We start from the raw sequence: 23,195 nt of genomic DNA, 5'->3' as shown, positions 1-23,195 counted from the left end.
TTTCCCCAACTGTAGAATAGGATTAATAATACAATATTTTTATTAGCACTTATCACAATGTCTGGAATACAGTAGGTGCTTAATAAATGTTTGTTCCTTTCTCATTTAAGAATGATCGTTAACTTCTCAGAAACTGTTTCCTCATTTATAAAATGGAGATAATATACTTGTGTCACCTGCCTTCCAGGAGAGGGTTATGTAAAGTTTAAGGGCTAAAATTATTAGTCCAGTCTCTCTCACGCTACGTAATATGTCCAAAGTTGTGAGGCTCAAGAGAACTGCGACGCGATGAAGGAAGCAGACAATGTATTAGGGGTGGTTTCCAGATCCTGCAGGTGAAAGCCAGGTGGCAGGGGTCTAAGGGCAATTTACCTAGGGGTGGTGGAGGAACTGTGATCTCCATCCACTGCACCTGGGCCCACTAAGCATCTTGGAAAGAATGTCACCCTGTCTTTTTTTACCCAGCATTGTCAGCCCACTCAGCCTCGCCCCCCCCTCCCCCCCCCCCAGAGGTAGGTGTGTAGGGAAGGGAGTGAAGAAGGAAAGGCTGTAGTAAATGAGGTGCGAGCAAATTGGTCAGGCCACCGAGACTGCCGTGTTCTCCTCTGGGTTTGCAGTATGGGGAGGGGGGGGGGGGGGTGTCGGGGGCGGGCAGTTGTTGGCACTGCATTTTCTCCTCCGCTCCGCTCCTTCTTTCCCAAGGCAGGAAAGGAGCTGATCGCGAGCAGGGCCCAGTCTGTGGCTGGAACCAATCTGGTAGCGTCCCGGTGAAGCCATCCCGAAGACTGGGAGAGATGCGTGCCTGTGGGGACTAGGGGCAGAGGACTGGTCTGGCTGCTCGGCGGCTCTCGGCGGATGATGCATTGCCGGCAGAGCGCGCTGGCAGCAGCCACATTTGTGGATGAGAAGCTGAGCTGCCAGAGCCAAAGCCGGGGAGAGCGCGGGGGAAGGAGGGAGAGAGGGAGAATAAGAGGGAGGCGGGAGAACAAGTGTGCCCGCTCCCGCCCCCACCGCCTCTGCGGGGCTACCCCGTTAAACGGAGCCGAACCCAACCAAGCCCGTAGTAGAGGCGAGGCGAGAGGAGGAGAGGGGAGGAGAGGGGAGACAAGCTAAGCCCGAGGAAGGCTGCCCACCCTGGATCCCCAGCGAAGGGACTCGGGCTGTGCGCTCTCTGGGCTCACCAGTTCCTGTGCCTGCCCCCGTCCCTGGCACAGTCTCCCATCCTGCCAACTTGTCTTCCCCCGCCGCCCATCTGCCCTCTCCACGCCTCCCGCCCTCCAGGCCCCCTCCCCCTTCCTCCTCTCTCCCCCCTCCCCAGTGCCTCCTGAAAACCCAGCCCTCCCGGGGCGGCCCCGCAGTGCCAGGGACCCGGGGAACCACCACCGCCAGTGCGCTCCTCCGATCCATTCTCGCCCAGCACCCAGGCTGCAGGTCCGCCCGACAGTTCCAACGTTGGTCCGACAATCCCACCATCAGTCCGAGAGCCAGTAGCCATGACCGCCGAGAAGCCGCTGCCCATCGGCAATGGCAAAGCAGCGGAGGAGGCGCGGGACCCCGAGGCCTCCAATGCCAGCCTGGTGCCCAGTCGCGACAAGAAGGTCCACGAGCGGGGCCACTGGAACAACAAGGTGGAGTTTGTGCTGAGCGTGGCTGGCGAGATCATCGGGCTGGGCAACGTGTGGCGCTTCCCTTACCTGTGCTACAAGAATGGAGGAGGTGAGAGAGGGGAACGCGGGGCAGGGGATGAGGGGTCTGAGACCCCGGGTCAGGATTCTCCACTAGCAGAGCCAGGGGTGGGAGGGAGGGGTCTGCGGAAAGGGAATGTGTCTGATAGGAGAGACGAGAACTGGGAAGGGGAAAGTGCCTAGCTGAGACGGGACACTCTCTAGGGAAATATCTCCTGACTGGCCACTTTCCTACCTGAGAGTAGTTTACGTGAGTATGTTGCTGAGATGCACACCTGAGAGGGGGACTTGAATGACACTGTTTACAATACCCCCACCCCACTCCCCACCATATACATTTGAAGTTCGCTTTGTTATACTGCATTCTAATGTTAGCCCAGCACAACTTATGCTCCTTGAGGGCAGGACTATTAGATTTGAGTTTTTACAATGCCTGGTACATCTTAGGCATTTAATAAAACCTTGCTGTTTTGGATTGAACTATGATGTGCACCTCAGAAACTCGCCTTACCTTTGGGTATGAGAACACTCACACTTGAAACCAAGGTTTTTGTTTTTTATACTGATCATATGGAGACATGCTTATTACTGCCTTAATATAGCTATAAATATCTGTTGAGATTTCAGGAATATATCTACCCAGATCCCAGATATTGCCTGGCCATTTAAATACTTTTTGGTCCCTGCTCCTTCCCTTAAAAAAAAAAAAAGTTGGTAATTCAGTCTCTCAACTCTGTTAATTTCATATTAGCTCTGGTCAATCCCCAATTCCCTTCCCATCACCACCCCCAAACAAATCCCTATCTGTGTGGGCTTGAGCAATGAAGTGGTTCACTGTACTTGAAAGCATGCTGGAGAGCGAAGGAAGGAGAGGTTAAAAGTCCGTAAGAGGTTAAAGGTCCATAGAAAGAATCCTGACTCTGGAGTTAAGAGAAGCTGGTGTAATTCCCACCTCTAATGCTTACAAACCGTGTGGCCCCAGGTAAGTCTCTGTGGGCCTCATTTTTTATCTGTAAAATGAAGGGGCTAAACAAGATGGCCCAATAGAACCCAACTGAACAGCTTGTTGTGAAGATCAAAAACATTTGTGAAATGACTTTGCAATCCCTAGGATCATATGTGTGTCTGCTATTAGTTGTAGGAAGAGAATTAAGGCAGTCTGGTGTCCTAGTATAACTAGTGAGTCAATAAGCCTTTATTAAGTACCTACTGTGTGCCAAGCACTTTGTTAAGGACTGGTGACCACACACAAATAAGTCAAAAGATAGTCCCTAACCCTGAAGAAGATCACAGTCAAATGGGAAAGACAACATGTAAACAACTACGTACAAACAAGCTATATACAGGATAAATAGAAAATAATCAACAGAAAGGAGGCACTAGAATTAAGGAGAATTGGGAAAGTCTTCCTCTAGAAGAGGAAATTTTATCTGGGACTTGAAAGAAGCCAGAAACCAAAGATGAGGAGGAAGAGAACATTCCCAGGGAGGGGGAGTAAAAATGGTTGGAGCCTAGAGATGGAGTGTCTTGAACTGAACATCAGGAGACCTGAGTTGCATTCATGACCATTGGTGTATCAGTCTGAACAACTTATTTGACTCCTCTGACCTTGGCTGGCTGGTTTAATTTCTAAGTTCTCTTCTAATGTGTTACGACTATGAATGGATGGAAAAAACTGACTTTTCTAGGCATGTTGCTGAGCCTTTATTTCCTCAGACCTACTCACTTCATGGCAGGGGATGAAAGAGAAGGAACTTTAATTAGGGGAGGGTAGCAACAAGTCACTCAATCTGTCCCTGTCTTATTCCACCCCCACCTCCCCCCAAAAAGTACTTTGAGGGAAATAACACGTTGGGGTGGGGGAGGAATGAAGCTTCTGCTACCCCTAGTGTTTTCCCTTGACCCCTGGAAAGCTTGTGCAGTTGATTCTGGGAATCCGTAACTAAGTGAATATTCCTTCTGTAGACTAAATAATATGCCTTTCCAATAATATGTGTATTATTATTCAAATGTTTGTAGATAATGTTTTGATGGATAAATGTAAATTCATTTAGAAGAATTACAGAATTCAAAGCAGCCTTTTGTTGTCCTGAATTTTCTCAATCCAAAAATATTAAATATAAAACTATTATCATGTAGAGGTCCAACTTTTTGGAAAAAAAAAAAAACTGTGAAAAGGCCACACTACTTCCTTCTGTCCTAGAGGATAAAAAGAATACCCAGAACATGAAGAAGATAGATTTCCCTTCAATAGGGATAGGAGGCGCCAGTTGACTGTGCTCTTCACAAAGAACCTTACAGCGCACAACAGTTACACAAACTTGAAAACCCAAAGAAGTGTAACTAGTTTTGGGTATTACTTTGAAGTAATTGTCCAAGTCTCTTCCTTCCTCTAGTCTCAGATTTCTAATCCATAAAATGACGGTATTTGGCTAGAAACTGCTTTACAAGACCCCTTACTATTCTACTTTTGACGTATAGTGCTGTGGGGATGGTGCAGTGAGTTTTAGTCATGCATACAGTCACCCACAGCAAAAGATATTTAATTTATTATTTAGTATCAATGCACTACTTGGAACTACTGGCTCCATCCTTTTATTTAGCAATTATTTCTAAGTTTTTAAAATAGTTTTCATGGTGAAGGAATAGTCATTAAGGATCAATAAATTCAGTCCAGGAAAAAGGAGACAATTCATAGTTAGAGCTGAGTTCCAATTTTGGCACAGACATTAGCTGTGCAACTTTGGGAGAGTCATTTACCCTCTATCTGCCTCAGTTTCCTCATTTGTAAAATAAAGCTATTTATCTCACAAGGTTGTTGCAAGGATCAAATGAGATATTTATAAAATGTTTTGCAAACTTTAAAGTCCTATGTAAATACTAGTTATTATTATTATTAATTTTTACTATTATTTTAATACCTTTTATCTTTTCCCTAATTATGTTAAAAACAATTTTAACATTCTTTGAAAGTTTTGAGTTTCAAATTCTATCCCTCCCTTTGTCCCTGCCCTCCCCCCTTGCTGAGACAATCAGTGCTTATTAGCTATTTGACCACTTCAGTTCTTAATGAACCTGTCAGGACACATATCTGATAGAATACTCATTGGAAGTTGCCTCCACTCTTATCAAAAAACCCACAAATCTTGTTTGCATGATTTTTATGAGATTTCTACAAGCCCACCAGATGTTTTTCCCACTTTTGTTATAGTGACATAGTCTTAAAAAAAAAAAAAAAAGCACCAAACCCAACAGACTCAAGTAGCTCATTTTGCATATGGGATGTTTTCCATCTGTCCACAGCCTATTTCTCAAAGCTCTTTCTGTGCCAGTGGAATGGTGAGAACAGAAGAGAAGGGCCACTTCTTGGTTTGAGCTGTTTTCTTTGGAGACTTGCATAAATACAGCAAGTTGATCGAGTCTGCTCAGCACTGGTAATGAGGGGACTTCGGCAGCGTTTGTATGAGAGCTAGGTCTGGGAAACAAAATTGCCATCCTGCCTTCTGCTGTGGAAAAGCCATTGCCAATGCTCTGATTCTAGTTTCTGAGTTTTACAATTTGGTGTCATGTTGAAAAGCTCTCCTTATTACGTCCTAGTACTGGATATATTGGGTAGAGAGAAGATAGGAAGTCCTGAGTTCATTCCCTGACCCCCCACCCCCGCCCCATCTCTGTCTCTGTCTCTGTCTCTCTCTCTCTCTCTCTCTCTCTCTCTCTTTCTGTCTCTGTGTCTCTGTCTGTCTGTCTGTCTCTGTCTGTCTCTCTGTCTTTCCCTCTTTCACACACACATGCGCGCTCTCTCTCTCTCTCACACACACACACATACACATACACACATGCGTATATAAGACCATGGAGAATCTCTTCACCTCTCAGTGCCCCAGACAAGTCTCTAAGACTCTAAGTTTCAGATGCCTTCTTGATCTGAATAAGTGGAAAAATCTTCCAATAGCAAAGACATCAAATATCTGGACCAAAGGATAAATTTTAAAAACATTGTTTTGGGAACATAATAACAAAACAGTTAACTCATTCTCAGCAAAATGACTGCATACAGATTTCCTGTATTCTGAAATAAGTTCTGTAATACTTTGCTATTTGAAGGAAAAGGGGGTTGGTAATTAACCAATTAGAAAAGCCTTACTTTAATACTTTGGGACTCACTGCTACAGCAGGTTTCCAAATTCTAGCTTAAAAAACACAGAAGGAAAAGTTTCACTGAGAAAAGTCCAACAGCGTGCAGTAATGGAAAAAGCTCTCATAGAGATCCAGGAGATCTCGGCTCAGCCACCAACTCACTTGCTCCAATCAGCTATTTCACTATTCCCCTCTTACTTTCCTCATCTATTAAAGGGTTAGATAAGATGATAGCTAAAGTCTCTTCTCCCTCTGTAGCATTTTATGATTCTAGTTATTTGGCTTTTAAGCTGATGTCCCCAAACCTTCCCTTGGGCACGTGCACATGCATGTATAGACATGATGCATAGTGAGATTATGTATCAAATGTCAGGTGGCACTTTGCTTTTTAAAAAGCTACATAATGATTTACAATGTTGAACTATCTCCAAAAAATGAAACAAAACAGAAACAAAACTTTTTTTTTGCTGAGCATAGAGATGGCACTTATCAAATATTTTTTTCTATGTTTAAATGAATTGACTTATTGGATTCCTTTAGCAAGTCAGTGTAATCCTTGACTAATGTGAAATATTGAAATGGGATTGACCGCTAAAAGATACAGAGATAAAATTTACCCATTCTAGCATAAACTGAGTGAAGCAGATTCTTTTGTCATGAAAGAACTACTGTCTGCCCAGGCAGCCAGCAGACAGCTAAATCAATCATTTAATTGATAGGTATTTATTAAGCCACTTATTATATGCCAGATGAAGGTGGTAAAAGCAGTCCCTAACCCCCAAGAAGTTTACATTCTATCTAGCTATTAGGTAACTTCTGTACTCATCAAATAGATTAAAGGAATGAGTGGAGGTATAAAGACAACAATTTCCTCAGTAGTTCCATGAGATACTCAGAGATTAAATGAACTCTCCAGGATCCCTATTACTAGTAATTAATGACAAGTGGGATTTGAACTTAGTGCTTCCTGTCTCTAAACCCAGCATTTTATCTACTGCACCAATATGCTGCTTCTATAACCAGAGATTAAGCCTTGTATTTTTTTAAGGTGACTTACTTCAGGGCAATAACATTTTATTTATTTTTTAAATTAAATTATTTTATTTGTTTTCAGTGTTCAACAATCACTTCCACATATCTTACATTTGTTTCTCCTCCCCACCCTCATACTCCCCTCTCTCCCCACTCCCTCCCTGAGACAGTGTACAATCATATAGGTTCTACATATAAATTCCTATTAAATATACATTGCATAGAAGAATTAAAATGAATGGGAGATACCATAAATCAAAACAAAACATAATACAAAAGAAAATGGTCTGTTTCTATCTGCAATTCAATTCCATAGTTCTCTGGATGTGGAAGGCATTTTGTCTCAAGGGTCCATTGGAAATTTTTTAAGTCCATGCATTGCAATGAAGTACTAAGTCTTCCAGAAAAATTCCTCACACACTGTGGTTGTTGCTGTGTACAAAGTTCTCCTAGATCTGCTCCTTTCATTCATCATCGGTTCATATAAGTCTTTCCAGGCTTCTCTGAAGTCTTCCTGTTCATCCTTCTCATAGCACAATAGTATTCCATTACATTCATGTACCACAACTTATTCAGCCATTCCTCAGTTGATGGGCATCCCCTTGATTTCCAGTTTTTGACCAAAAAAGAGCTGCTATAAATAAGTTTGTACATGTGGGACCCTTTCTCATTTCTATGATCTCTTAGGGATAGGATCCCAGAAGCGATATTGCTGGGTCAAAGGGTATGCACATTTTTGTAGCCCTTTGGGCATAGTTCCAAACTACTCTCCAGAATGGTTCGATCAGCTCACAGCTCTACCAATAATGAATTAGTGTTCCAACTCTCCTACATCTTCTCCAACAGTTATCATCTTCCTGTTTTGTCATGTCAGCCAATCTGATAGGTGTGGTGTAGTACCTCAGAGTTGTTTTGATTTTCATCTCTCTAATCGATAGCTATTTAGAGTATTTTTTCATATGACTATAGATAGGTTTAATTTCGTCCTCTGAAAACTACCTGCTCATCATATCCTTTGACCATTTATGAATTGGGGAATAACTTGTATTCTTGTAAATTTGATTCAGTTCTCTATATATTTTAGAAATGAGGCCTTTATCACAGACACTAGTTGCAAAAATTCTATCCCAGTTTTCCGCTTCCCTCCTAATCTTGGTTGGATTGGATTTGTTTAGGGCAATGACATTTTAAAGGAAGCCTTCATCTGAGAGATTGTTTTAATTTATTATATAGGTGGAATGATTCAAAGAATCCTGGAGAGAGAGGTGGGGGGGGGTGGGGGGAGAGAGAGAGAGAGAGAGAGAGAGAGAGAGAGAGAGAGAGAGAGAGAACAAGAAGCACTATTTCTTTTCTTTAAAGATTTATTGATGCCCCTTTTCTTTAGCAACATGCTCATTTCTCAATTAGACACATTTCCCTCGCCCTTAACCCTTCCTTGTCACAGGGCAAAATAGTTGAGGAAAACCTATTAAAAAAACAACCATGTCTGGCAGAGTATGCCACATTTCACTCCCAGAGTCCCTTTCAATGGAATGTGTTTCTGTGTCTGTTCTCAAGGATCCAAAATTGGTCATTGCAATTTATCTGATTTTGGTCAATTTTTATTGTTGTTTTCATTCACATTATTTTGGTCATTGGTTATATTATCTGTCTAGCTCTGTTTAATTCACTCCATTAATTCATGCTATATCACCTCATACAAGTCTTCCTATGATTCTCTGAGTTCTTTAAATGCATGTTTATAGTGATGTAGTAGTCCATTACATCCATCCGAATTTCCACCTCCATTCCTCCACTTATAGACAATCTTTTAGTTTAGTTTTGTTTTGTGAAGGGGTCCAAATCACACTGCCACAAACACACACACACACACACACACACACACACACGAATGCTTCTATGGATATTTTGGTATATATGAGACCTTTCATTCTCTCCTTGACCTTTCTGGAATATAAACCCAAGTTGGTGAGTCAAAAGGTATGAAGTCTCATCGCTCTATTCCAAATCCACATAATTTCTTTTTTAAACAAATATTTGCATTTATCATTATTTATTTATTTTAATTATTGTTTTAAATTTTGAATCCCAAATTCTTTCCCTTTCCCTTCATCCTCTTCTACACCCACTGAGAAGGTGAGAAATATGATACAAACTACACATGTGAAATCATGTAAAACATATTTCCACATTACCTATATTTCAAAAAAGTAAGAAAAATAAAGAAGGTGAGAAAATTACACTTTACTTTGCATTCAGAATTTATTGGTTCTTTCTCTGGAGGTGGAAAGCATTTTTTTTCATAATGAGTCTTTTTGAATTTTGCCTTGGATTGTTGTATGGATCACAGTAGTCAAGTCTTTCATAGTTGATCATCAATACAGAGCTGCTGATACTATGCACAAAGAGCTCCTGGTTCTTCTCACTTCACTTTCCATCAGTTTATATATGTCTTGCCATGTTTTCCTTAAACCATCCCCCTTGTCATTTCCCATAGCACAACAGCACTCCATCACAATGATATGCCACAGTGTGTTCAGCCATTCCCCAATTGTTGAACATTCCTTGAATTCCAACTTTTTGCTACCACAAAAAAAGCTGCTATAAATGTTTTTATACATATAGGTCTTTCACTTTTTTCTTTGATCTCTTTGGGGTAAAAACATAGTGTGGTATTGGTAAGTCAAAGGATATATACAATCTTATAACCCTTTGAACATAGTTCCAAATTCTTCTCCAGAATGATTGGGCCAGTTCACTACTACATCAACAATTCATTAGTGGACCTATTTTTCCCTCGTTCCCTCTAGCATTTGTTATTTCTGATAGTACCTTAGAATTGCTTTAATTTGACTTTTTCTAATCAACAGTAGTTTAGAGCATCTTTTCATATGAATATAGAAAGCTTTGATTTCTTTTGAAAACTATCTGTTTGTATCCTTTTTATCATTTATCAGTTAGGGAATGGCTCTTATTTTTATAAATTCGACTCAGTTCTATATTTGGTATATATTTGAGACAGGAGGATTTTATCAGAGAAATCTGTAAAAAAAATTTGATATTATTTCATTGTCTGGTACCTTTTAGTAAAATATTGCTGCCATGATTATTCCTTTTAATTAGACCTATTTTTGCTTATGCTTTGTCTGAGATCATGATTGCTAACCTTGGTTATTTTTTAAAATTTCTTCTGAAGTATAATAGATTCTGCTCCAGCCCTTTATTTTAACTGTGTGTCTTTCTATTTCAATGCGACTCTTGCAAACAACATATTGAATCTATAATTTGGTTTATAATCCATTCTGCTATCTACTTCTATTTTATGGGTGAGTTTATTCCATTTACATTCACAGTTATGAATATATGAATTTTCCCTCCCTCCCATTTTCTTCTGTTTTTTCTTCTGTGCATATATCTTTTATCTTGTCCCTACTCAAAAGTCTGTTTTGCTTCTAACCACTGCCTCCCTTAATCTGTCATCCCTTTTTATCATCCTCCTCCTTTCTCTTATCCCCTTCCCCTCTATTGGGTAAGTTACATTTCTATATACAACTGTGTGTGTATATTTTCCCCTCTCTGAACTCATTCTGATAAGAGGAAGTTTCTAGCATTGTCTGCCACACTTCCCTATCTCCTCTCCACTATAGAAACTCTTCCATGAATATCTCTTTAATGTGAGAAAATTTCCCCATTCTACCTCTCCCTTTCCCCCTTTACCCAGTACATCCCTCTTTCTCACTCCTAACTGCAAACAGTTTAACTCTATTGAGGATTTTATGATTACTCTTTTATGTTCACCTTTTTATGCTTCTCTTGAGTATTGTGGTTGAATGTTCAATTTTCTATTCAGGTCTGCTCTTTTCATCAGGAATGTTTGAAAGTCTTCTATTTAATTAAATATCCATTCCTCTCCCCAGGTTTATATTCAGTTTTACTGAGTGGATGATTATTGATTATGATGTTAGATCCTTTGTCTTCCAGAATATCATATCCCAAGCCCTTCTATACTTTAATGTGGGAGCTGCTAAATCTTGTGTGATCTTGACTGTGTCTCCACAATATTTTAATTGTTTCTTTCTGGCTACTTGGAGTATTTTCTCTTTGATCTAAGAGATTTGGAATTTGGCCATAATATTCCTGGGAGTTTTCATATTGGGATCTCTTTTAGGAGGTGATCAGTAGATATTTTCAATGTCATTTCTCTCTGAATCTAAGGTATGGGGCAGTTTTCCTTGATATTTCTTGAAATATGTTGTCTAGATACTTTCTTTGATCATGACTTTCAGGTAGCCCCATAATTATTAAATGATCTCTCTTTGACCCAGGGGTGGGGAACTTGCTGCTTCAATTCAACATGTGGCCTTCTAGGTCCTTGGGTGACACCTTTTGACTGAGTCCAAGTTTTACAGAACAAATCCTTTTATTAAGGGGATTTACCCTGTGAAGTTTGGATTCAGTCAAAGTGACCCACTTGAAGACCTAAAGGGTCACATGTGGCCTCAAGGCCACAGGTACCCCACCACTCTTTTTTTTGAAATTAGGTTATTTTATTTGTTTTCAGTGTTCTACAATCACTTCCATATATCTTAGATAATTTCACCTCCCTCCCTTTCTCTCCCCCTCCCTCCCTGCTCCCTCCCTGAGACAGCATACAATTTATACAAGTTCTACACATACATTCTTATTAAATACATTTTCACCTTAGCCATGTTGCATAGAAGAATTAAAATGAATGGGAGAAATCATAAAACAAAACAAAACATAATATGGAAGAAAATGGTCTGCTTCATTCTGAAATCAAATTCCATGGTTCTTTCTCTGGATGTGGAAAGCATTTTGTCTCGAGTCCATTGGAAATTTTTTAAGTCCTTGCATTTCAATGAAGTACTAAGTCTACCAGAAAAATTCATTGCACACTGTGGTTATTGCTGCTTACAAAGTTCTCCTGATTCTGCTCCTTTCACTCAGTATCAGTTCATATAAGTCTTTCCAGCCTCTCTGAAGTCTTCCTGTTCATCATTTTTTATAGCATAATAGTATTCCATTACATTCAAATACCACAATTTATTCAGCCATTCCCCAAGTGATGGGCATCCCCTTGATTTTCAGTTTTTGGCCATCACAAAGAGAGCTGTTATAATTTATTTTTGTACATGTGGGACCCTTTCCCATTTTTATGATCTCTTTGGGATACAGTCCCAGAAACTCCCTACCACTCTTGATCTATTTTCCAGGCTATTTGTTTTTCTGATGAGATAGTTGATATTTTCTTCTGTTTTTTTTTAAAAAAATTTAACCTTGTTTCTATTGTTTCTTGATTTCTCATGGAATCATTAGCTTCCACTTACCCAATTCTAATTTTGAAGAAATTGTTTTTCAGTGAGATTTTGGACTTCTTTTTCCATTTTGCCAATTCTGATTTTTAATGTTCTTTTCTTCAGTGCCACTTTTAAAACCAAGTTATTAATTCTGTTTTCATAATTAACTTGCACTATCCTCATTTCCTTTCCTGATGTTTTTCTCTGCCACTCTTATACTTCTTTAACTCTTTAAGGAATTTCTTGTTGGGTTTGAGTTCAATTAGCATTTTTCTTTGAGGCGTTGTTTGTCTCTTTTTTGACATTGTTGTCTTCTTCTGAGTTTGTGTCTCAGTCTCCCCTGCCACTGTAGTAGCTCTTTATGGTCAAATTCTTTTTTTTTTTTTTGTTATTTGCTCATCTTTTCAGCCTATTTATTGACTTTAAACTTTAGGTTAAAGTTGGGTTTTTCTCACTTGGGTATGGGGAGCCATGTCCCAAACTTCAGGCTTTTTTTGCTGCTGTTTTCAGAGCTAGTGCTGCTACATATGTCTTTGGTGCTTTCCTGGGAGAGGTATAGTAATGCTGTCCAGTAAACACTTTGATCTTTTCCCAGGAAAAGACTCTGGTCCTCTGTAGCCACAAGTGCTAGCACTCTCTTTGCCTTGTAATGTGACCAGAGTCCCTGTTCCCTTATATCAGACCCCCATTCTTTCTCTCCACCTTGAAACTGCAACCTAGAACTTTGTATAGGCAATAGAGTTGCCAGTCAGTGGTAGCTGTACCCAGTGCCAGCATAGGATCTTCTGTAATCTCTTTCTGAACATTCATTCAACTCCCTCACTGTCTCTAGGCTAAGAACTCCCAAAGCCATTGCTACTGTTGTTGAGGCCACTTGTTGCTGCCATATTTATGAGCTCCAGACACACTTCCATCCTGGTGTTATAAACTTTTCCTGCTGACCTCCTAAGTTTTCTTAGGCAGGAAAAAATGTCTCACCCTGACCTTTTGTTGACTCTTCAACTCCAAAATTTGATTGAGGTGTGATTTTAAAGTTGTTTGGAGGAAAGTGTTGAAAGACTTCAACTGGGTTGCCTCTAATCCTCCATCTTCCACGTAATCGCTTTTTCCAAATGAATTAAAAGACATCTTTGTTGCACCCTGTTTAATACTTTTCCCCCTATGGACTCCCCTCTAGAAAGATATTTAATTATTTTATGTTTGATTAATGTCACAACACACAGCCCTCTGAAAGTCTTTTCTTATGAAAAAGATCATGTGTGGTTGGTTCATTTCCTGGGTAAAGGTGATTTTTTTAAAAATGAGAATATATCTGAGAAGGGAAAGAAGACATACAGTTTTTTAGGAGTGAGTAAAGATAAAATCACCACCCAAACTTTCAAAATATGTGAAAGTAGATTTTGAAGCTCAGAGCATATTACATTTTCAATCAGTTTCAGTAAACTAATTTCCTTTGGCTGTATTTTGTTGCAGGTGCTTTTTTGATTCCATATGTGGTGTTTTTTATTTGCTGTGGAATCCCTGTGTTTTTCCTGGAGACAGCGCTGGGACAGTTTACTAGTGAAGGTGGCATTACATGCTGGAGGAAAATTTGTCCTTTGTTTGAAGGTAAGTTTCAGGATCAGTAATATACATACATACATGTATACATACACACGTACATATACATACATATATACATGATTATAGATTTGTACATGTATATGTGACTATATATATGTTTACTGTCTATAGTCATATGTGTATTTTTTAATCTGGGACTATAAGTTCTTCAGAGTTGGGAACTTTTAGCATGAAAAGGCCTCATTAGTGGTCTTTCATTCCTACATGGGGCTACAGGGTAGTCAGTAATTATAATGTTAGGGAATTGCCAGGGACTAAGAGGTTAAATAACTTCCCTATGAACCTACAGCTAGCATGTATCAGAGGTAGCTTGCTTGTATATTATTAGCTAAAGAGCTCACTTTGGACTGAGTATATGCATACATTTCTCTATATGTAAAGAAAGCATATACTACCTATACGTTTATCTAGGCTTATATACACATATGGACATGTAGCCACATGTGTGCATACATATTGGATGTATATTTATAAGCATGCATATGTTTGTTTCATTGAAAGCTTCACATATCATTTCTTGTCATCTAAGAATATTTCATCTCTTCTATTTACCATAATTTGTTTAGCTATTCCCCAGTCAGAGAATAAATGAATTGTTTTTTAGTCATTTTTGCAATTATGAATCAGGATATTGTTGCTACTTTAGTATAGATAGGTCCCTATTTCACTTTACTGCTATTATATACCCTAATAGTTGGGCAGGAGAAACAGATCTTGTAGAGCATAGGATTGAATGTTTCCTGATTTTAAAGATATTCACACCCTTACTTTCTGGGAGAAAAGAACAGCAAACGATGACATCATAACAGTAGATGGTGTTATCTTTGACATTTTTGTTTCCTGCCCCCCCTTACCCCCATAGCTAATGACCATCTTCATAGCCAAAGCTCTGTTCTGTTAATACATTCATTTCCCAGGACTTTTAACCACAGCTTTTACTGTGTGCGCCTCTTTCTTCCTGCTCTATAGAGATGTCAGGCACATAGTGGGTGCTTACAAATTTCTTGAATGAATTAATATTATACATGTGTGTATGTGTATGTATTTGTGTGCATATGGCTGTGCTGTGTGATGTATGAGTGATGTTAAAGTTACTCCTCACCTCCCCAGGAGAACTTAAGCTTTGTAAGGGTGGGAATTGTGCTCAGTATCTTGACGATAGTAGGCACTTAATACATTTTTGTTGAGTTGAATTGAACTGAATAGAAGTGAAATTAAACAAATTGAATGGAATCAAAGAAACCGAGAACCCCAGCTGGGAACCTTGAGGAGGGTGAAGGGACTGCCTGACAGATCTGTCTCTGGTATTCCCTCCTCAGGCATTGGCTACGCAACTCAAGTGATCGAGGCCCATTTAAACGTATACTATATCATCATTCTAGCATGGGCTGTTTTCTACCTGTTCAATTGTTTCACCACGGAGCTACCCTGGGCCACCTGCGGGCATGAATGGAATACAGGTAGGAACCAGAAATCCTCTCTCAATGAACCCAGGATAATTCCCTATTTGTGGCTATGCTGGAATGTGGTATAAACTGGAAAGAATTCAGAAGGACAAACAAGATGGTGGAAGTCCTTGAGTTCATGTCATATGGAATGGGGTATATTTAACTTGAAGAAGCTAAGATGCAGGTAGAACGTGAGGCATGCTTTCTTTTTTCTAGTATTTAAAGGACTGGAATGTGGAAGAGGGTTTAGACTTGTTACGATTTGTCTCAAGGGGCAGAAATTGGAAGCAATGTTTGGGAGTTGCCTTGGGGCAAATTTAGGTTTCACAGAAGGAAAACCTTTCTGATGATTGATGATATTTGGAAATGGAAATTCTTAGGAGACTGTGGCTTCTTCCTCACTTGAAATCTGTCAGTAATGACTAGGTGAACACTTGTCTAGTATATCACAGAATGGATTATTTTTCTGGTGTGGGTTGGAATAAATGACCACTGAAGTTTCTCCCAACTCTGAAATTCTCTAACACAGGAAGCAGAAATACATTCCTAGACTTCCAGAAGGAGGTGGTGCTTAGGTGAAATACTGAAGAAATCAGGGGGATCTAAGAGTCAGAGTTTGTGAGAGAGTGAAAACATGCCAAGAATTGGGGTCAAGCCCTGCAAAAGCATATCGTGGAGAAATGGTGTATCAGTTGCAATGTCAAGTTGGCCAGGATGGAATACCTGGAGGGGAGTAATGTGTAAAATTATTTGAAAGGGTCCAGGTTGTAAAAATCTTTAAGTGCAAAATAGAGGACTTTGTGTTTGATTTTTGAGGTAACAGGAAGCCCCTGAAACTTATTGAGAAAAGAGATGACATGATCAAATCTTAGCTTTAGCAAAATCACTGAGGCAATAGCATGGAAGTTGGACTATAGAGGAGAATGACTTGAGGTCAGAAGTGCAATTGGAAATCAATTGTAATAGCCCAGGCAGGACATGGGGAAAGCTTGAACTAGGGTGATGCTATGGGAGTGAAGAGGAGATATTTGCAAGCAATGTTGTACAGAATGTATACAGCTAGTTGGGTATGTGGGATGAGTGAGGAGGAAGAGCTGGGGATGGTACCAAAATTGCAAACTTAGGGACTGGAAGTAAGGTGATGCCATTGACAGTAACAGGGAAGGTGGGAAGAGGGGAAAGTTTTGAGTTCTGTTTTGAACCTGTTGAGTTTGGGATACCCATGTGACCTCCAGTACAAAGTATCCTGGGGATAGTTGGAAATACAGTCTTTCAAGAGGGAGACCATGGTTGGCTATAGATCTGTATATCATTTACTTAGATAAGACCATTGAATCCATGGGCACCATTGAGATGAATGTAGAGAGAAGAGAACAGAGAGTGGACTTGAGTCCATAATGATCCAGGAATATAGACTGAAAGGAAAAGTCAGAGAAGTGAGAGAGATAGAGAGAGACAAAGACAGACAGAGAGACAGAGAGATAGAGAAGGAGAGGGAGAGAGAGACAGAAAAGGGGAGAAAAGGGGAGAGGAGGGGAGGGGAAGGGAGGTAAGAGGAAGGGAGAGGAGAGAGTATCCAGGAAGAGATCACTGGGGACTTTACAGAGAACAGTTTCAGCTAAATAATAAGTCTGGAAGTTAGAAATGCAGAGGGTTTAGAAGGGTTTGAGAGGAGACCAAGTGGAGGAGGTGCCATTTTATCCAGCCAGACATTTCTTATTAAAAAAAATGTCCAAAAGACCACCAGGAAATTTATGAGGAACAGCTTGCTCCCCAGCATCTGCTGCTGGTGGTGAGAAAGTTGGAAATCCTCCTGAAGAACTCAATGAGACCCTCCAGATTGAGTCAACATATATTTTAATTACTCTATGACTCCAGTGCAACGAGCAGCACAGAAGAGGATGAAAAATATGTTGGGAAAAATGATTCAAAGAGAAGAAATGAAAGAGGAAAGAAACAAGCATTTATTAAGTACCTACTCTGCACCAAGCACTGTGCTCAGTGCTTTATAAATATGATCTCATTTTAACCTCACAAAAACTCTGGAAAGTACTATTATGCTATTATTATTACCATCTCCGTTTCACAGTAGAGGAAACTGAGGTAAGCAGAGGTTAAATGACTCCGCAGAGTGTCCAAGGCCAGATTTGAACTCAGGCCTCCCTGATTTCAGGGCATCTAAGTGGTGTTGTGGATAGAAAGCCAGGTCTGGAGTTAGGAAGTCTCAGGTTTGTGAGTTCAAATCTGGTTTCAGACACTTACTAGCTGTGTGACTCTGGGCAAATCACTTAACCCTGTTTGTCTCCATTTCCTTATCTGTAAAATGAGGTGGAGAAAGAAATGGCAAACTGCTCTAGTTACCTTTGCCAAGAAAACTCTGAATGGAGTCACCAAGAGTTGCACAGGACTGAAAATGACTGAACATCAACATCAACTTCCTGACTCCAGGTCCAAAACTTATTTATTATGCAAAAATAACATACCTATATATTATGAATATGTTCTTAGAGAAAATATACTTCCCTTAAGGACTTTAAAATGGTTCATCCCCACCTTTCCACCCTATAGTTTATATGCAGTACAGCTGAGGATGGGGACAGGGAACGAATAGCCTCTCAAAGTGTTTCTTTCCATTCTAAGATCCACTGTTTTGACAGTTATATTTCTTATATTCAGTTATGGGAGAACATAGGCATGAGTCCCACTATATGCGCAGGAATAAATTGAGTGTGACCTATTGCATTGGAAGAAACAACCACATCACTGAGATCGTAGGTCCATCTGAGAGCATTTGAGGCTGCAGTTCATTTCTCCAAATGGTTGAAAAGTGCTGGCCATGGTGAGAGCTGAACATCACTCAGAAAAAGAGAAATCAACCGTATTAGATAAGATGGATAAAGGGGAGAAAATCCTTGTTACAGATACTTTATAGATGTGCAAGTCATTCCCAAGACAGCTGTCAACAATTGTGCAACTAGACCATTAGCTGCTAGAAAGAAGGAAAGAAACAAGCATTTATTAAGTATCAGGTAGTTAAGCACTGGAACAAAGCAAAGCTAGCACTAAATTAGAAAAAAAAAAAAGATTAAGATGAGAAACCATGGCGAGTAGGTACAAGTTTCATGTGCCTTATTTGAACAAGCTATTCAAAACAAACAATGGGAAATTTCCAAAGAAAAATAGATCGACATGTACCATCCCAATTTCCTCTGCAAGTTTACCTGAGGCAAAGCAGTTACCACAAAGGAGAGGCCAAAAGCAAGTATGCAGACAGCTTGGTGCCAAATCTAATTAAGTCAGGCTGTCCTGATGAGAATGCTCTGTATTTGGAGTCTAAACATCCCAGTCCCCTATCTGCTATGTAAAGGTGGGTAAGTGGCACTAAGTAAAGCAGGGCAAGTGGAGCAGCTCCCCAAAGGTGTTTGCTACTGTGGTAGATGTCCAGTGAAGAAATGCCCCTACTGATGATGAGGTCCCTACAGTGACTCCTGATCAGAAATGACATTATATTGACTCCATCAAGCACAGGAACACTAGAGAACCTTCTAGATAAGACCCCCCACACTCTAAATAGAGACTCAGCCTTTTGAATGTCATGAGTCTACTGAGCAGTCTGGTGAAGAAACCAATGTTTCCCTTCTCAGAGTAATGTTTTTAAATGTGTGAAAGGAAATGCATAGGACTGCAAAAGAAACTGGTTATATTGAAATAGTTACCAAATATTAAAGAATAAAAATCAAGTTCAACGACTCCCAGGCTAAGAACACCATCTCTAATGAGTTCATGCTAGCAATCCACATAAGAAAAGTCAATGAAGGGGCAGCTGGGTGGCACAGTGCTGGAGTCAGGAGAACCTGAGTTCAAATCCTGCATCAGACACTTACTAGTTGCTTGATCCTGGGTAAATCATTTAACCCTGATATCCTCTATTAAAAAAGTGGATGAAGATAATAACTGCCCAGTTGAATTAGTCCATTAATTTGTATGTCTTCTGCAGACGCTACAAATGGACAATGGAGCTGAGTCCAGAATTTAACAAGAAGAGAGAGGGTTGGATGACACTTGGAAAATTGTGTAGTATTTTTAATGACTTTGCTCTCTTTGGAGGTACCATGGTTCAATCAAAAGAACAATGGGTTTGGAGTCAGAGGAGCTGAATTCAGATTCTGACCTGACACTCCCAGTGTGACACTGAACATCCCATTAACTTGTCTTGGCACCAGTTTTCTCATCTGTGTAAGATGGGGGGAGGAGTCTAGGCTAGATTACCTCTCCTGCTCTAAATCTATGACTCCACAATTCTATAATGAGATGATCTCTTAGATTTTTTTCCAGAAATAAGTCTTCAGTTCTGTAATGCTGGCTGATGGATACTTGATTCTCTGAAATTAGAGTGAAGAGATCTGAGTTTGTTTCTTTGTTCTACTACTGACTGGCTGCGTGTCCTTGGGAAAGTCACTTAGCCTCAATGAGCTTCAGTTTCCTCATCTATAAAAGACATCAATGGATTTAAGTTCAGTGTACATAAGGAGTTTAGTGACATGGATATCTCTTTTCCCTCAGCAGCCCCATTGCTGACCGCGACAATCACTGCTTGGAGTTCACATGCTTTCCTGGAATGCATTGTCTTGGTTAATGTTTTATTACTCAGTTGTTTCAGTCACATACAACATTTTGTGATCCCACCTGTGTATTTTTTGACAAAGATATTGAAGTGGTTTGCTATTTCCTTCTCTAGTTCATTTTACAGATGATGAAACAGAGGCAAACAGGTTTAAGAGACTTGCCCAGGGTCACACAGTTAGTAAATGTCTGAGGCCAGATTTGAACTCCTGAAGATGAGTCTACCTGACTGCAAGCCAAGTGCCCGATCCACTGCACCACCTAGTTGCCTCCAATAAATACTAATTATTATTGCTAGCATTATTGTTGATTTCATGCACTATGTCCAACACAAGGTGTTCATCCAGTCCCCTTTTTAAACTTATATTATTTAATATATACCTTGGATATATTTACTTACTTGTGTATATGCTGTACATGCAAGCTCCTTGAGGGCAGGGCCTGTTTTATTTCTATCTTATTTTCTTAAATTCCCAATCCTAGCATAGTGCCTAGAAATTAGTAGGAACTTAAACAGATTATTGAATTGAATTCAGTTAAACTGAATGGCACAGTCTCCTTTGTGCTCAGGTTGCTTAGAGTAAGGAGGCTGGTAAAATGGCTTCACTTTCTCCCTGACCCTCCTTTGCTGCTGTGGCATATTTCCCTCACGGAAGCTGACATACTTTATGGCATCACTGTTTGGTTTCCATTGCAGATCGCTGCGTGGAGTTCCAGAAGCTGAACATGAGTAACTGCAGCCAGGTGTCCCTCCAGAATGCCACCTCACCTGTCATGGAATTTTGGGAGTAAGTGTGACCAAGAATTCCCCTCCGCCATGTTCCATCTCATCATGTTTTGAAAATAGTAGAAAACAGGATACTTAAAACGTGCTAATCAATGAGTATATTGATCCTCTAGATGAATCATAAATGGAAACCTAGATTTGGAGCAAGAAGACCTGGGTTTGAATCTTGGCTCAGTGGCACATTGTGAGACCTTGAATAAGTCACATTCCTTAGCTGACATCCAGTTTTCCTCATCTGATAAATATAATGGTTGAACTAGATGACTTTCAAGGTCCCTTCTGACTCTAAAACCCCATGTACAAGTACCTGTAGAGAAGACTGAGGACAGATGTGATAACTGATTTTAAATATTTGAATTCCATGCAGAAGATGGCATAGACTAATCTAATCCAATCAACTTGTATCAAGTGTTTATTATGCACACTAACAATGATATTGGTTATATAAGGCTTAAGGTTTGTAAGATGCTTTACATATGCAGTCTGCTTTGGTCCTCAAAACAACCCTTTATGGCAAGTTCTATTGTTATCCTCATTTTACAGTTGAGGAAACTGAAGGTCATGGAGGTTAAATGACTTGCCCAGTGTCACATAGCTAGTAAGTATCTGAGGCAGGATTTGAATTCAGTTCTTGACTCCAAGTCCAATGCTCTATTTTCCATGCCTAGCTGTCACTAACAAGACACTATGGTGAAGAATGATCTTCATCCTTAATAAGGGTCCATTTCAGGGTTATGTTTCACTCTTATATGCAGCTAGGTGATGTGGTAGATTAGAGTGCTTGACATCAGGAAGGCGTGAGTTCCAATAAGACATTAATCCTGGAAAAGTCACTTAACCTCTGTCTACATCCATTTCCTCATCTGTAAAATGGGTATAATAATAGCATCTACTACATAGACTAATTGTGAGTATAAAATGAAATAATGATTGCAAAGGATTTTGCAAATCTTAAAGGGCCATAGAAATGTTAGCTATTATTTTTACTATTTCTTATTATCAACATCATCATTATCTCAAAAGTTACACAAGAACTAATGGGCGATAGTATACAAAAAGGCAGCTGAAGATAAGGAAAGATTTTGTAACAAGAGCTTCCATAGGGGCAATAGGTGCCTATCAGTGAGGTATTCAAACAAAGGCAAGATAAACACCTTGTTGGGGGTATCTCACTTCCCCTACAAAATCACTTGGAACTCTTTGTCTGGATGTCTCCTGTGTGATTTTCATCTATTAGCTACTATTATGACTATTTGTATCTTTTTCTTGTTCCCTCCCAAATATAATAATAAGGGAGGAACTTTGCAACATAAATGTGAGCCATTATAAACTCCTTGAAAACAGAGATTATGTCTTGTTACTTCATGTCCCCTGTTCCAAGCTCAGTATAAGCTAGGTGATTAATAAATGTTTGAATTGAATTCACAGCTACAGTAGAGATCCCAAGGCAGCAGAGTATAGTGTGATATCTACTGAATTTGGAGTCACAGGAACTAGACTTAAATCATTGATCTGCCACTCGATGCCAGTGTGACTTTGGGCAATTCCATGAACCTGCCTGGGCATCAGACCCTTCATCTGTGAAATGAGATCATTGTACTAGAATATTTGTTGATTACCTTTCAGCTTGAAGTCTCTGATCCTATGATTCCTCTTTATTTGAAAGACTGAGTCTCTGAGGTCCCTTCTAATCATCAACATCAATTATTTTGTGAGTGCAGTTGACTGCTGATTGATTGTGGGCAGGAAACAAGAATTTGATTCTTTCTCCTATGACTTTCACTGAAATGGCTGAATAGTGTTAATGAATGAGTGATGAAGCACTTAAGAACTCTGTGTGTGCCATTCACTTTGCTAAACACTGGGGATATCCCCCAAGGAGTTTATACTCTGGTGGGGGAAGACCATATATAAAGGGGAGGAAAGGGAGTGGTGACGTTTGCATGGCAGATGGTCTGGAAATGACTGAGAAGTGATGTAGAAACATGATTCCAGAAACGACAAGGTGAAAGCTCACCTTTCTATCCCAGGGGTTCTGGGTTCCTATGGCAAGGGGATGGAAAGGATGAGGACAGCCAAAGTAAAGAAATCATAGTTTGGAAATGACCAGTAACCTGTAAAAGCTCATTTATATAGCAGGTGATGTTTTACAAATTCTTTACACAGGTCCTCTGGGAAGTTGGCTCTTCAGATACTATTGGTATTATCCCCATTTCACAGAGGAGAAAATGGAACATAGGTATCTTACATGACTTGTGTAAGGACACATGGTTAATAAGTATTAGATGTGGGATGTCAGCCTAGGTCTCCTGATTGCAAGTCCAGTTCTTTTTTGGGTACATTCCTCTGCCCCTCAGCAAAGATGGGATGTAGTAGAGAGTCTATTGGATCTGGAAGGAAAGACCTGGATTCAAATAGCTCTATGTTAGCTGTGTTACCATGGGTAAGCCTCAGTTTTCTCATTTGCCAAAAAGGAAATAGTAATTTCCATCATACTTACCCTGTTATGAAGATCAAATAAAATAATGTATAGAAAACACTT

General features: G+C 39.9%; 1 protein-coding gene across 2 annotated transcripts in view; it reads left to right on the top strand.

The window, feature by feature from the left end:
* Positions 1–1,062: 1,062 nt before the first annotated feature.
* Positions 1,063–23,195, top strand: part of SLC6A11 (solute carrier family 6 member 11) — a 173,976-nt gene continuing 151,843 nt past the window's right edge. For both annotated transcript variants that reach the window (XM_072598488.1, XM_072598487.1), the window contains exons 1-4: positions 1,063–1,716; positions 13,646–13,780; positions 15,115–15,255; positions 20,564–20,654. In XM_072598488.1, the coding sequence (XP_072454589.1) occupies positions 1,494–1,716; positions 13,646–13,780; positions 15,115–15,255; positions 20,564–20,654 (590 nt within the window). In that variant the 5' untranslated portion in view covers positions 1,063–1,493. The remainder of the gene's footprint in view (positions 1,717–13,645; positions 13,781–15,114; positions 15,256–20,563; positions 20,655–23,195) is intronic.

This window comes from Notamacropus eugenii, chromosome 3, assembly GCF_028372415.1.
Source record: "Notamacropus eugenii isolate mMacEug1 chromosome 3, mMacEug1.pri_v2, whole genome shotgun sequence".
Taxonomy (NCBI): Eukaryota; Metazoa; Chordata; class Mammalia; order Diprotodontia; family Macropodidae; genus Notamacropus; species Notamacropus eugenii.
Note: the sequence above shows the minus strand (reverse complement) of the source record. Positions and strands in the feature narration are given on the sequence as shown.